Source organism: Rhinichthys klamathensis, unplaced genomic scaffold (genome assembly GCF_029890125.1).
Source record: "Rhinichthys klamathensis goyatoka isolate OS25496 unplaced genomic scaffold, OSU_Roscu_1.1 h1tg000029l_1, whole genome shotgun sequence".
Classification (NCBI taxonomy): domain Eukaryota; kingdom Metazoa; phylum Chordata; class Actinopteri; order Cypriniformes; family Leuciscidae; genus Rhinichthys; species Rhinichthys klamathensis.
Window position 1 is genome coordinate 204,336 of NW_026606579.1, and position 16,310 is coordinate 220,645.

The 16,310-nt window shown below is 36.8% G+C and overlaps 1 protein-coding gene across 2 annotated transcripts; it reads left to right on the top strand.

Annotated features, from left to right (window-relative positions):
• The first annotated feature begins 1,218 nt into the window (after positions 1 to 1,218).
• sult4a1 (sulfotransferase family 4A, member 1) lies at positions 1,219 to 11,751 on the top strand. 2 transcript variants are annotated; one of them, XR_008806618.1, is made up of 8 exons: positions 1,219 to 1,444; positions 4,971 to 5,101; positions 5,215 to 5,295; positions 6,373 to 6,499; positions 6,598 to 6,692; positions 8,336 to 8,474; positions 10,290 to 10,413; positions 10,913 to 11,003. XR_008806618.1 is itself a non-coding variant. In XM_056245106.1 (7 exons), exons 1-7 carry the CDS (start codon positions 1,276 to 1,278, stop codon positions 11,023 to 11,025), a joined length of 855 nt encoding a protein of 284 aa, XP_056101081.1. In that variant the 5' UTR covers positions 1,219 to 1,275; the 3' UTR covers positions 11,026 to 11,751. The 2 variants fall into 2 exon arrangements, 1 of the variants encoding a protein (XP_056101081.1); XM_056245106.1 differs by lacking the exon at positions 10,290 to 10,413 and having other exon boundaries at positions 10,913 to 11,751.
• The last annotated feature ends 4,559 nt before the right edge of the window (positions 11,752 to 16,310 follow it).

Here is a 16,310-nt window from a genome sequence, read left to right on the forward strand (position 1 = left end):
CTGTGCACTGCAGAAGGAGTTGCTGTTGTTTAGGAGTTTTGCTCTCTCGAGTTATTGCGTCTGTCAGCATTGGAGCCAATAGGAAACTTGCTGGCTGCATACTAAAGGTAGAAAAGGGAGTAAGCAAGTTCCTGAATAGGCGGGGCTTGTTTCTGCAGTCCACACTGCGCCTACTCTCCACAACGTTGTCACGTACGGTTTGCGTTACATTCGCCCTATTTTTTTATTATTATTTTTTTACAGTCTATGCATTCGCCGAGCCAGACCAATCACAATAGTTTAAAATTATGACATTATTATGGCCCAATTTTACAGACAGGGGTTGACATTAACATTAAACCAGGATTAGGCTTAGTTTAATTAGGACATTTAAGTAGGCTGGCTTTTTCGAAAAAAAAAAAAAAACATTACTGGTGTGCATCTAGATATAATGCCATTGGTATATTTTAGTGCACGTTGCTTTCAGATAAAACAGCTCTGCGTTTTAGTCTCGGACTGGGCTTATGCCTTTTCTGTGAAACCAGGGGTTTAAGCAATTTAATTGAGACTGCTTGTAGTCTATGATGTATATAGGCTATATCAAATATCAATAGCCTACTTCTAATGTTGAAATTTAAACAATTATAATTCTTAGAGTACAAATGTCTCCAGGCAAAAATCATCCTGAGAATTGAATGCATGCAGCTCAATGCTTTTGTTACTGCTAGACAGAACTATAGTTCTCCAACTTGTGCACTTATCAGTAGGCATTTAAAACACTCTTTAGTAATTTGATATTCATATCATTAACAAACATTATTAGTCATTACATAATGCTAAAAATAGCCTAGATCGTAGCCTGATATATTGGCTACAATCTAAGTGTATGCACGATAAAATGTGTGCTAATTGACTGAGAAATCAGTCAAACGTGATATGAGTTTATTATTGTAGTCTATTAAAGCATGAATGGATACAGCTTTCTCACTCAGCAACCACAATTCTATAGTTTTACTTGTAGAAACGCGTTGTTTATTTACATAACCGATGAAGAGCTGGCGTGCTCGAGGACCCGCCCCGGACGACTGGTGCTGATGCTGAGCATCACTGAGAGAATCCTATTACATCATCTCTACGCCACCTGATTGGCTGAAGGTCAAGGCGCAAGCAAAGCGACACGTCTTTACCAAACAATCAAGGGCTGGTGGATATTAAATGCGTCCTCTTCTTCCCAAATCTTAAAAAAAAAAAAAAAAAAATCCCTACGAGCTTTTCGTGCTGTAATCGTTTGAAGGCATGGCGGAAAGCGAGGTGGACACGCCGAGCACCCCGATTGAATACGAGAGCAAATACTTCGAGTATCATGGAGTTCGACTCCCTCCTTTCTGCAGGGGCAAGATGGACGAGATCGCCAACTTTTCGTTAAGAAGTAGCGACATATGGATCGTTACATACCCCAAATCAGGTATGAAATCATATAGCTACAGTTTACATGCGCACGCTTTTCCTTCATAGCGGATGCAGAGGTGTTTTACCAAAATAAACGGTCATCACTGCACGTCACTTTTTTGCATATTTATTTTTAGACAATATGATTTAGATTGCATCAAAGCATGTTTCAGATAGCTTGTGAATATAATAAAAGGAATAAAAACAAACACACTAATATGCATATTTATGTAGCATGTTTGTTTAGTAAAAATAGCACTTCTAGACGATTAAAAATGTGTTTACTTCTATGTGTCTCATCAACGGCCTGGATTGTATTGGCAATAACAGTTTCAAACATTAATACTTTTCTAAATATTATAAAACCAGCCTGGCCCTAATCATGTCTGGTCCACCCTGAGAGTCTGATGGCCACATTACATTTTTAGAGCTGATGAGTTTGATTAAAAAAATAAGGTGCAAAGTTGCTTATTTTAGAGATTGAGTGATGTTCGGTTAATAAGAATGACAAATCAGAATTCTGGGTGCATGTTTGTATTGTGTGTTGATGTGAAATAAAAACGGCAAGATGAAATGTTTGCCATGCCCACACGTGTTCATTCACTGCAGAGGCGCTGTTTCCTTTTAGGATATATTGCTCCCTCTCCCACGCTTGCTTGTCAGTTTACTTGTGTAATAAGGCTGCTGAAAACAGACAAACTTTTTTTGTTGTCCTGCATCAAAAAAAGCAAGTTAGACTGGAACATGCATTACATTGCTTTCAACCCTGCTTGCCAAAAAGAAAACCATCCTTGGCTTGTAAAACAACATTAGGACAGTCTAAATGATATATAAATGAAAGCAGTTGTTTATACCATGATTGTGCCGTTATAAAGAGAAGAATTGAGAGGTAGACAGACAGCAGTGAGAGAGTGAGAAGGGTCTGAAATGACTTGGCTTTGCAGAGGATGTTGTGTCGCACCAGCATCTGTGTAATTGAGTCCGGAGAGCCGAGGGAAGGCCGAGCTCTGCTGCGTTACACACTGAAATGTGTGTCTCCAGCGGGGCCGTGATGGATGGCAGGTCAACAGAGTCACACGTTGCACTGCCAGTCGAATCTGCAGAGTAAACAGACATTGCCTTGTTGATACTGTAGTAGGTGTTGTGGGAATGGGGGAGTCAAACATTACAAGCTTCTTGATACTTCTCAAATAAAAACGAAATCAATTGAGGAAGTTTGCTGGATAATTTTTTATTTTGAGTGACTTCATTTTGTTTTCCAGTCCAGTGGGAGGAAGTGGCCACCAGGAGGGTCATGTGACCCTGTTGGTGTGTTTTCTTGAAGCGGATTGATTTTGTGAACAAAAATCGGTTGCAAATCAAACACATTGTCCTTTTTTTCATCACTTTTATTTGACTGTCAGGAAAGGAGTAAAAATTATTTTAAATGGATTAATAAACCCACGTCATCGCCGTACTGACACATAGACCTTATGTTTGTTATGCCCGTAAAATCCTGGATTCATAAAATTAGCTCCAGATCTTTAAAGTCGCTGTTTACAAAACATTATTCTGAATCTGTGCAGCAAATCAAGATTTTTTTTGACAGTATTAAATATAACTTTGAGGGAGAGACCTGGTGGGGTTGTATTTATTTCTATGTTGTTCCTTTAAAAGTAAGCATGCAGAATTTAATGTTCTCTAATTATCATTAATGATGTACTGAATCCAATCAATGAGAGTTCAATGTACAGTAATGTCAAAAGTGATTCGTTTTTAATGACCCTACAAGTTCGATTGAACCATCAAAAAGTGAGGAACATATTTTATTTTAAAAATATTTTAAATATGAGGGAAGAACAAACCCCTAAACATGCATGGTTAAGGTATTTATCTGGCAAAATGATTTGGCAAAAACCAAAGCTACAGGTTTATTTTACTACGCAAAAACAGAATGCATAGAAAAACGAAATGCTCACAGGAAAAGCATACCTACAACATGATCAGTTATTAATATTTTGTTGGTTCTCTCTTGTTTTTGCATGTGTTCATGATTTCTTTGTATAACAGCTTGGCCAAAAATGATGTCCGCAAAATTTGCCATGTTTCATTGCGTTATCACAAAAAATTGAATCCAAGCTCAACTATGCAATATGATTACAAAATCTTTAACACATTTTTAATAAAGGGTGAAGATGTCAATTTTCCCAGGGTAGACATCACTTTTGGACGACATCGCTACTGTATGATTTCCCTCCCAAAAAAACAAGCAAAAAAAGAAAAGAAAAACAGAATACATTTAACATTTAAACATACACATATCATTTGAGGTTGATAGCTCTGTTGTAGGAGATATATATATATACATTATATATATATATATATATATATATGTATATACGGCATACGTTATATGGTTGAATTATATAATTGCATAATATATAATGAACAACTCGCACCAGGGCCCTGGATACCCTAGCTATGGCCCAGTGTATGATTACATACATTTTAGAATAACTTGATTGTCCTTTTAAGAGGAAGGGCCCGTCAGAAGGCATTATGTGTTGATTCTGTTATTTAAAGAAGTTAATTTATACTTATCTGCTCTCAAATCAGCCAACAAAACTGCTCGATGAGAGCGAGAGACACATTATGATCATTTCAAGGTCATTTTTGCATTATGGCTTTGTTTTGTGTTCCCATAAGGCCTGAAAACTCAAAGAAAATGAGTTCTGCTGAATTGGCAAAACAATCTCTTCTACTAAACAACCTCAACTAAACGGAAGATAGTCACATGCCGGCCTGTTCTTTTCATCAAAAATGGGCAAAAATAAGAAGTGAAAGAGGACACTGATACGCCTCCACAGACACACACACCAAAGAGTGAAAAAAAAAAAAAAAAAAAAAAACACATAATCTACTTGATTATATACGATCAGTCCACAAACTTGCATTTTTCAGGCTTTTTAGAGGATCCAAATAAAACTGGCCAGGGTTTAAAGGCTCTTTTGTCAGTTGTCTAATGCTTGTCATGTGTTTCTGTCTTCTATAATTACTCTTACAATTAATTTGTTATGGCTTATAAATATTTCATTTGTACATTTTGTGCAAGATGTTTTCTTGGAATGTGACATCTTCCTGTTGGTCAGTACATTAAACAAAATATCCTTTTATTAACATCAAAGCTAAATGTCAGAACAAACTTATATATAACAAATAGATAAATACAATTAAAATATCAGATCTTCACCTGTTATCAATATTAATTCTGTAGGACGAGTAAACAGTTAAACGGAGGGGCTGCTCCTCATTAGCTGGGATGGTCAATACTAATAAAAAAAGAAAAGAAAATATAATTATCAAGATATCTAAAAAAAAAAAGAAAAAGAAAGTCAACCAAAGAATGGTTTTAAAATGGTTTTGGGGTTGCAGGTCAGGCTATATTCAGGCAAATGCATGAGTTTACTAATACTCAATTAATTTAAGTACAGCAGGCAAAGTCATCTTTTAACCATCAATAATACATCCGATATGACTTTCCTTCCTGCCTCACACACACATAGGTACGAGTTTGTTACAGGAGGTGGTGTATCTGGTGAGCCAGGGTGCGGACCCAGATGAAATCGGCCTCATGAATATTGATGAGCAGCTTCCTGTGCTGGAATACCCACAGCCGGGGTTGGAGATTATCCAGGTAAACTCTCTCTCACATGCACATATTTACCAAAACGATGGCCTTCAGCATGAGAATGCTGACCTCTGACCTCTTTGACTGACAAACCACAGTTTTATTTTTTGTTTATGTAGGAACTGACGTCGCCTCGTCTGATCAAAAGTCACCTGCCGTACCGATTCCTGCCCACAGCCATGCACAATGGAGAAGGCAAGGTCAGCTGGAACACAATGCAACATATTAATCATGACTTCCAATCGTTCATTAGGGGCTATTCACACAAAACTTTCTTTATTATTATACACACCATTGATACCTTTATTCAGCAAGGATGCAATAAAGTGTTTAGAAGTGACAGTCAAGACATTTATAACATTACAAAAGATTTCTGTTTCAAATAAATGAGTTATTTTGACATTTCTATTCAATCAAAGTAAGTAAGTAAGTAAATTTTATTTATAAAGCACATTTAACCATAGCGAAGCTATCCAAAGTGCTGAACAAAGTAATGTAAAATAAATAAATAAAAACACAGAAGCATAAAACCAAACAAAAACAAAACATTGAAACAGGATATCAAGTATCAAACGCCAGGCAATAGAGATATGTTTTCAATTTTGATTTAAAAGTACAAATGGAAGGTGCAAGGCGGATGTCCAGAGGCAATTGATTCCATAGACGGGGGGGGGGCGGCAACTGAGAAAGCTCTGTCTCCCTTAGTTTTTAAACGGGACTGGGGAATTGATAATAGAGCCTTGTCTGCAGATCTCAATCTGGATGGTGGCAGAGGAGTAAGAAGATCAGTAATATAAAATGGAGCATGATTATTAAGAGCTTTAAAAACAAACAACAAGATTTTAAACTGAATTCTAAAACGGAGCAAAGCATCCTGAAAAAAAAGTTTCACAGTTTCCACAAAAAGTTTAAGCAGCACAACTGTTCTCAACATTGAAAATAATTAGAAATGTTTCTTTACCAGCAAATTAGCATATTAGAATGAAGGATCATGTGACACTGAAGACTGAAGTAATGATGTAAATTCAACTTTGCCATCACAGGAATTAATTACATTTTAAAGGCTATATTAAATTTAGAAAACAATATTACTTTTTTAACTGTATTTTTGATCAAATAAATGCAGCCTTGATGAGCATAAGGGTAGTACAGTAGTGTACAATGAATTGCATTTGTATTTTACCTGGCTTATGGTTGAAGAGTCTTTTCATCAGTGATTCACTTAGATTTTGGTATGAATATGCCTTTCGACAAACATATCAATGTATGTCCTCTAGGTGATATATATGGCCAGGAACCCTAAAGACCTGGTGGTGTCCTACTATCAGTTTCATCGCTCTTTACGAACCATGAGCTACCGGGGAACGTTCCAGGAGTTCTGCAGGCGATTCATGAACGACAAGTGTGAGTGAGAGACATGACACAAAAGTGACAGATTTGCTCAAAAGGAAAGTGTATGAGAATGAACTTTTTTTTTTTGTCTGGTTCCCGTTTCTCTGCAGTGGGATACGGTTCCTGGTTTGAGCATGTTCAGGAGTTCTGGGAGCATCGCATGGACTCTAATGTTCTGTTTTTGAAATATGAGGACATGTACAAGGTACCGCCTGCATTGACACACACACACACTATACTTTACTATTATAGCATTTATGATTATTTTGAATTAGCATTCATTTTTATATTTTCAAGTTTAAGTAATTTTGGTATGTGATATATATATATATATATATATATATATATATATATATATATATATGTATACACATACATACTATATACGTATATACATACTTTTTTTATGTATAGATTTTAGTCATTCTTATTTTAGTTTTAGAAATTTAAGTACTTGTAACTGTACTTGCCAAGGCAACATTTCTAATATTCATTTAAGTTTTTAAGTTTATGTTTTTCCATCTATTATTTACATTTAATATTATTTCAGCTTTATTTCAAGTATCAAAAACATTTTTTTAATACTTTTAGTCAACAATAATAACACTGATATACTATTACTTTCTGCTTTAATTCAGTTTCCTGTAAACTGTGATGCAGAGATGGTAAATGACTCAAACTCATCGCATATCATGTTCCGCTTCATGCAATCTTTAAAAAAAATAGTAGTGAACAGTATATTCAGTGTTCACTATTTCTTATTTCAGTAAGCGGTGCATTAGTATTGTATTTTGAACACACCCTCTTCTACATTTGTCTATGTAGTATCAGTACAAAGAGGCCCCCTAATAATCACCTATTATCACAGTTGGTAACAGTTCCTGAAAAGTTTGATGATAGTGTGTTATGTATAGGAGGGGAATCACTGATAGTCAGTCTGCTCGGATATGTTGTTTCCATAATCTTTATGGGGTAATGCGATTAAGAGAGCTCAGAGTCCAGCAGGAAAGCACAAACAGAGACACACTGCATGTGACAGAGGCAACAGACTAGAAACATATTGATACATAGGACACCATGTTCCAGTAGTCTGTGATTCTTTAAGCAGTTAGAGGTCAGAGACTATATGCTGAACATAAAGGATTTTATATACGTTAATATCAAATATGGTAACACTTTACAATAAGGCACCATTTGCATTAACTAGCATGAACTAACAATGAGCAATACCTTTGTTAAAAATGTTCATGTTAGTTCCTAGTGCATTAACTAATGTTAACGCAGATACAACCTTTGATTTTAATAATGTATTAGGAAATGTTGAGATTAACATTAACTAACATTAATAAATGCTGTAGAAGTATTGTTCATTGTTAGTTTGATAACTAATGTAGTTAATGTTAACAAATAAAACCTTATTGTAAGGAGTTATCATATATTTAAAACCGTGGTTTTCATTGTTTCAGCACTTCATAAGTTCAAGAAATATGAATTAGATTGCTATTATTGTTTAAAAGTTTATAAATAATAAACTAAAATAACAAAATATTAACAAATAGCAAAAGTTGCACATACATGAATAGCAATTTAGTTTTTCTGGACACAGAACAGCTGGTAGATAAAAAGTCAGCTGCACCTCGAGGTCCCTGAAATCATTTGAAAAAGTTAATTATGTTGTAACAGACAAGCGTATTTTTTATGTAAAACAAAGTTATGATGTAAGCCTATTACGTGTTCATGTATTCATCTGAGTAAGACCAAGGTGTGAGTCATAATTACATAACTGAAAGACTGTCATTCTCTCTTTCTCTCCACCTTTCCTGCTGCCTGTAATTGTTGTCTCTGGAGGATCTGGGGACCCTGGTGGAGCAGCTGGCTCGATTCCTGGGTATCGCGTGTGATAAAGCCCAGCGGGAGAGCATGGTGGAGAGCTGTAACCAACTCATTGAGCAGTGCTGCAACTCCGAGGCCCTGTCCATCTACAGGGGTAAGAGACAGACGACAGGAGAAAAGGGGGGCGCTCGAAAGTATAAAGGGGGGGGCGTAGCAAGGCTAAGGGATAGTGTACATACATTCAGAAGATTGCTATGCAAAAGAAACCTCTTCAGTAAGTAAATAATTGAACACAAAATATTAATTTGACATTTTATTACCTCATGATGACTCGCAGTACTGTTATCACTTGTAGTGGTTTTTATCGTTTAATAACAGACCGCTAGATGGTGTAATTGAAGAATCAGATTTGAGTATTGCAGGGAGCCGTGTAAAAATATAAATGAAAGATGCATGGTTCTGCACTAAGCATGGACAAGTTTATAAAAGGACTGCCTGTGCCAGAACGTAAAGCAGATGATGAATCTACTTTAAACTTCACAACTACCCAAACAACATGGCTACACCAGACGCGAGCGGCGCGGCGAGAAAAACGCAAACAGAACCCATTATAATCAGTGATGCTTTCTACACTGGATGCATCCCGACACGACAAATCCCGGACAGTAAACTGATGCCCCGTTCGATTTCTAACGCAGGCCTACTCCAAGAGCTCACACGACTTCTGAAAAACAAATGGATTTGCGATGTTTGCTTTGTCCAGTATAGACAGCCTCATCAAACTGTTGCTGTGCTACACGACCGGTGTAGACACTGTTTTAAAGACAAGAAAGACATATCTCGCCCTTGGATTCACCAGTACAACGGTGGGTAATAAAGGTGTATTAGCTTATATTAGCTTCTGACAGTATGAAGCCAAACAAGTTCAGACGCCACTTAATGCTGTGACACACCACGCCGACGTCAAAGAACTAGCGGCGATGAAAGCCGCTTGTGTTGTCGGCTCGTGTCGGCTGCGTCTGGGTCAAAAACTAGTGTCAACTAGTGTGTGCGTTCTGCACCTGCGTATAAGGAAATAAGTCTTCATCAGCAGGTATCAATAGTCTACATTCAAAAAGGGAAACTGGAAGAGCTAGATCTGTGGACATACAAAGCAAGAATTTACCAGTTTACAACAGTCTCGCTCGTTAGACGGATTCGTGATTTTTTCTTGTGCGCTGATTCACTAAGCTGAACAGCCAATCAGAGTGATCTCTCTCACCGACGAGCTCCGCCTCTGATTCCACATGAATCGGCCGAAAAACGCAGACGTGTCTGACAAGAGCCAGCCGAAAAAATAGGACAAAAATGTGTGTCCCGGCTTTAAAGTGATAGTTCACCCCAAAAATAAAACAAATACTTGCCCTCAAGTTCTTCCAAACCTGTATAAGTTTCTTTCTTCTGTTGAACACAAAAGAAAATATTTTAAAGGATATTGGTAACCAGAAAGTTGACGGAACCCACTGACTTCCATAGTAGGGAAAAATATACGATGGAAGTCAATGGGGGCCGTCAACTGTCTTTAAGAGACTTCACATCACAAACACAAAGAGAAGCTTGTTGAAGTTGATCTGTTTTAGTACTGTATTAATTACAATGTTTCAAGCAAGGTCATGCCTGAGAGTGTCTTTATGTGGGTGCACGTCAGTGGGGGGCATGCAAATACTTTCCTCTAAAAGAGGGGCAGAAACGGTTTGGGAACCACTGCCATCATGTGGTGAATATGCATGGTGCATCTTTATTTCGATGGAAATTTCTGTTGCTATCTGTTGTCTTTGTCCTAGTATTTTGTTATTATTTAATAAACTTTATGAAAACCCCCCATTTTTTTCATAAAAGAGAGGATTTGCCATTTATTTTAGATTATTTTATAATTTGCACTTTAGTTCTGTTTTGTTGTTTTCTTGTGTCTTGTTCCGTTTTCTTTTAGTGCATGGATTCTTGGCTTGGCATGACTGACTACTCACTACATACAGTACAGTAGGGAGTACTTATTATATTAACAGTGAACATGAAGATGAAGATGGAAAATGTGTGTGAGAGAGGTACAGAAGGTGAGTCTGGGTGATGTCAAGTCTTTAAGCAATGTTCTGGATCCGATTGCCATAATATTGGTTACCATAAAAAATTCAAAATTGTCAATAAAAAAATCAAATAAAGAAAAAATAGGCACTTACAATGCAATTAAACCAAGCCAGCATTCCAGAAGGTATGAAGCAAAAATTATTCAGTAAAAAAATATTTATTATTTGAGGTGTATAGTTAGTTAATCTAAATTGTCCTTTTTAAAATGGATGTATTACCTCACCTGTCTGACTGATGTAATTCCTATAAGTTCTATCATATAAAAGCAGCATTATATGCATGATATTTAAGTTGAAAGATTTTACAGTCAGTGCTTTTTGAAAACACAACTGAGGAATGAATTATTCTCTTTGGCAATCAAAGTTATGGCACAAATGCTGCCAATAGAGTTTAACTAGGGTTGAAACCAAAACTGTGAGGTAATTTTGAAATCAAGAGCTCTTCTAACTCTGTTTTCATCTGCTTCAGGTCGTTTTGGGCTTTGGAAGGACGTTTTCACTGTGTCCATGAACGAAAAGTTTGATGGTGTTTACCGACAGAAGATGGCAAAGTCTGACCTGACCTTTGACTTTAACCTGTGAGGAAGCGACACTGGACTTTCTGTTAACCGCTCAAACAACAAACCAACCAACCAACCAATCACCTGCTGTGCTTAATGTCACCTGATGGACGTTCCCCATCCAGATTTTATCTTTCCATCCCCGCCATCTCTTGCTCATCAATGCTTTCATTAGCTACTCGAAAGTTAATTCTTAGTACAGTTAACTAAGAGGCTTTTTTTTTTCTCTTGTGTATTTGTATTAACATTGCATAAGTGTAAGCACAGTGCTTGTTGCGTTTGCACATTGTACAGAGCTATTCCATATCCCAAAGGCGCTTATGAAATGTGTATTTATTAAAAATTACAAATGAAAATGATTTAGACTATATTCTATGCTAAAGCCCTTACGACAAACTCTCAGGAGGATTCTTGAAATCATTGGCTAATAGATGCACCAAATATGCAGTCATCCAATCACAACTCAGGTCGTGAAAACCTGAGCCTCATGATGAATGCTGATTGGCTCCTGGCCAAAAGATCTTAACGTATGTGTGAAATGTCATTTCGCTGCTTCTTGTGCACCTCTCTTAGTGGCTTCTAGACGGCTTTGACTTATATGGTATGTATAGTATGGCTATTCATTGATACCGTAATGAAAAGTAATTCACATTGTTGTTATGTTCACTTGATTATATCTATATTTTCATTTTTGAGAGCATCGCATCTATTTGCATGATCCCCCAGGATCATTCACATGAACATACACTCTGTCGAAGAGTAGGAAGGGGATCTTTTTAGAACATTTCACATCAGTTACATGCATATCGTACTATAATGCATCAGAAGTGTTGTTATGAGCAGATATGAGTTTGTATTTCATCATTATGTTTTGGTCAAAAGTATAAAAGATGCGTAAGGTGAACTCAGATACCAGCACTCATAACAAAGTGACTTGTAACCTCACCTATCCAACAATTGCTGTGTTCAGAATGGATTACTAGCATACCATAGGTTGAATTTAGGGTGATGGGACACTTTTTGCCATTGAGATGACTTGGAAAAAGTGTCCCAATCAACCTGAATGTACCCTACAGTATGCTATTGTTAAAAAAATAGTATGTATGCATTATGCCACTAAAAAGTTCAATCAGTTGTATGCCACATTGTCACATGACTTCATTAAGCGCATGTTTAATTCAGAGAGTGATGGTTGTGTCAGAAAATAAAATGACTATTTTGCATTTTTGATCCCAAAAATCTCTTGGCATTCTGATCATATAATGACACGATAACATATTACATCTGGTTGATTTGCAACACATTTTGAATTGAAGGTTGAGTGCATTTTAATGTGGGATTCTGTTTTCTAGTTTCAGCCATGGAATAAAACACATAATTTAGACTTTTTATCTCATAGTTCGGACTTTTTTTCTCTTGCGAGTTTTATTTCTCACAATTCAGAATTTTTTCCTCTCAATTGCAAGTTTATATGCCGCAATTCTGACTGTTTTTCTCAGAGTTGTGAGATGTAAACTCACAATTGCGAAGCTATAAAGTCCAAATTGCAAAATATAAACTCACAATTCCGAGAAAAAGAATTGTGAGATACAAATTGACATACTTTATATGCAATGGCGGAAACAAGCTTCCATTATTTTCTGTGCAGTGTGCGCTAATGGACATTTGGAAAAAGGTAGTAGGTAATCCGATATTTTATGCATACAGAAAATTTGCATACTGTGCACAATATACACACTGTACTGTGTACTATAGAAATAGTAAGAGTAGGCTAGTATACTAGTATGCTATTTAGGAAATAGCACATGGCTGAATTTGAAATAGCACACTAGCATACTATTACAATTTCTCCCCATATAGCAAATAGTATTATGGCGCTTTTCCATTACCAGTACCAGCTCGACTCGACTCGACTCGCCTTGGCTCGCCTCGACTCGGCTCGCTTTTCGCTCCGTTTTCCATTGCAGAAAGTACCGCCACACATAGTACCCGGTCGTCATAGCGACGCTGTTAACAGACGTAACAGAAGCCTTTCGTTCCTCGTTGCCCCATCAAGCTCTCGCTGGATCCTCTCTTCGGCAACCAAACAAAGGAATGTCTGCACCTCCTCGTTTGACCACGACGTATTCTTCCGAGTTGCCATAATAATAGTAGTAAGTTTAGTAACTATCTCTGGCCAAACTATTTAAAAATGGCGGGGTTATTCTGGATACTCCATCTGGCGCGTGCAATGATGACGCAGTGAATAGTGGCGAATAGTCTCTCTGACCAATCAGCAGTCGGCATTGTTTTCACGTCACATTTTAGTATCGCCTTAGCTCGCTTAGAACCTCGCCGGAGGTGGTACGAAAAAAAGTACCCGAAAGCAGGTACAGGTACAACTTTTACACAGTGGAAAACCAAACAAAGGCGAGTCGAGTCGAGCCGAGCCGAGCCGAGGCGAGCTGGTACTGTGTAGTGGAAAAGCGCCATTAGTATGCTATTCTGAATTCAGCCAATCACTTAATTCAGGAAGAGAACAGACAGGAGAGAGGCTGTGTTGTCATAAAGCTCTGAAACATCACATCCAATCAGGAAGCTGCGTCATCACAGTCACTGAATTTATTCCTCTACACCACGCTCACATATCATACTACCTTTCCAGTGCTTAGTCTCTGGTATTAGCCTGATTCCTCACGTCTTTATTGTGTGGGACTCAACAGAAACTCATTGGCTATATCAACATGTACTGCTCATCCTGCACAGATTTAGTCCTGCTATGCTGTTTGATGGAACTCAACACATTGGGGTTTTTTCAGTCTTGCTTGCTGGTTTATTAATAAAGTGACATCTTCAGGCCTTGAATTTCAGTTTGCCTACTGTTTGTTTCTGCTTTTTTTCTTGCCAAGAGCGTAAATACAACGTATCAGTCGTAAAAAGACGGCTAACACAGCGGCTTAAAATCTAAGATGCTGGATTAACAACAGTTGGAAACTGAAGCATGCTGAGTACAAAGAGGTTTCTGAACAATCACAGATGGCACCAAAGGACAAGTTAAGTTCCTATGGCAACAAATCAGTGCCTCTGATATACATGTGTCCTTAAATCGCCAATCGGGTATTAAAAAGAAAGCAGTGTGAGCAGAGCACCATGTTTAAATGTTACACCATTGCATGGTCTCATTGAATAGTGTTATTAAAGGAATAGTTTGCCCCCAAATTAACAAATAATCATTTTAGGGTAACCTCCCTTTAACTTTACAAGAGACAAAAGTTACACGCTTACCCCATAATGCATTAAAAACTATTTGTCCGGTTACATTTCTGGGTCTGGGTGGAACATAAGCTTATAAAACAGTCATAACATATTATTTTTCAACTAAAACCATATTGTATCTAATCAGTACCTTCTCATTAATGAGTGAATGCACTTTTGAATGTTACCATGTTTTTACCATGTTTATTCACCCCCTTTTAATTAAACAAATTGAGAACTACAGCAATAGTGTCATCATGTAAGAAAATATATTTTTATCATTATTCCTGAGATTTTTTATTTTAATATATCATTCGATTATTCAAATTATACCGGTTGATTTGAGTATTTTAATTAATTAATAATTCCCTCTAACCCCTATCACTGCATTGGTCTTTTAAAACCAATCTTTAAATTGCATTCATACGGTGAATAATGAACCCCCTGAAGACTTTGAAATGTAAAATTGCTCAAACATCATCTTTTCATACATGCCAGATGCATACAAATGATATAAAGTAGGCTCCATTATGCATCTTAAAATATATTAATAAATCCCACAGCATTTATTTGTAAAAGACCACGGTGCTCACCCATTAGTGACTAATAATTAGTGATCAAAAGTCACACACTCTCAAAGCCAATAGAGGGCAGTGCAGTCTAAAGGCAGAAATATTGCCGAAACATATTTTAAAATTGATCTTTTATCCTTTGGGGCATTCTATGAAACAAGCGTCCCGTTTTCCAGCTTGATAAGGTTGTTGGGGCATTTTTTTGGTAAGATTTTCAACACGTAATTAATAATCTGCATTGTGCCATCTCAAGCTAAATTAAACACACATTGTCATCTTTATTGGGATATAATTTAATAAGGTTAAATAAATAAGGTTATTTAAAAAACGTCCTCTGGGAGAGAAAGTTAGTAAAACTGGGATAGAACTGGGAAAAATGCGAGAGAGAGAGAGAGAGAGAGAGAGAGAGATGTAACACAGTGATATTCTGTTTGCTGTGTCAGTCTGTGCAAGCGCCCCTGGTTGCCCACTTCTGCTCTCTCCACATCTCTCGCTTCACTCATCAAACACAGTCGAGTTATGACTGTCAGAATGCTGGTTGCTGCAATATTGATCTCTTGAGTCCTGCTCATAAAAACTGTACTGTATTTACAGGGCTCAACGGGAAGGGTGGCCTGATGGCTCGGGCCTGGGATGGAACTGTCACTTGCTGTATATTGCAAACTTTTCTTTGATATTTTGAACACTTATTTTGTGAATTCTGCTGATGTAATAATGGCACCACATTATCTGTGGATATAAGGTTAAATGAGGTTTGTTGAAATTGTGACTACTGATAGTCTTAAGTTAAGATGGGTTGTATATAATATAATAAACTATTTGATGTATGTGTAATGGAAAAATATAAATAGCTGTTTTGCACTGTTTGCAATTTCTAGCAAAAGTTCTTATGTTCATAGTTTTCAGGGAGTTACAATATCGAAAATTCCAGCTATTATTCCAAATAATACAAATATAAAAATGATAAAACTATTTGATGTCAAATAATGTGTAATGAAAAATTTAAATCGATTTTTTTTCTGGAACTAATATAAAATAATGTATAATGTTGTTTGGTGAACTGTGTAAATAATGACTATTTCAAATCTAAATAAAATATTTATTTCAGGTTTTCATTCATAACAGGCTCTTTTGTGTAAAATCATGTCCTTTTGTCTCAACAAAGAGCACTGAAAAACAGCTCAAGTTTCTTTTATAACAATTCTTAAAGAATATGGTGTTGTTAATTATAAGTGTAACACGGTCGGTCAATGGACCTGGAAATACTTCTGATATATTAATCAATTCCATGTGTCAGCCGATCAGATTCAAGAGTTCAATAATGACATAAAAGCTTACTTAATACACAACTGTCTTCTTCCTTTCCCCCTAGAGACCATCACCAATCCTACCAACCTAAATGAACACACACACACACACACACACACACACACATAATTGCTCCTTTCATTCCCTATGAAAAAAACTGGAAACACACCGAATTTTACCCAAATTGTACCCA

Excerpts from the sequence above, each read along its gene's own strand:
- sult4a1 (XM_056245106.1), top strand. The coding sequence starts at position 1,276 with ATGGCGGAAAGCGAGGTGGACACGCCGAGCACCCCGATTGAATACGAG. Across the intron at positions 1,445-4,970 it reads CGTTACATACCCCAAATCAG|GTACGAGTTTGTTACAGGAG; the intron begins GTATGAAATCAT and ends ACACACACATAG. Across the intron at positions 5,296-6,372 it reads TGCACAATGGAGAAGGCAAG|GTGATATATATGGCCAGGAA; the intron begins GTCAGCTGGAAC and ends TATGTCCTCTAG.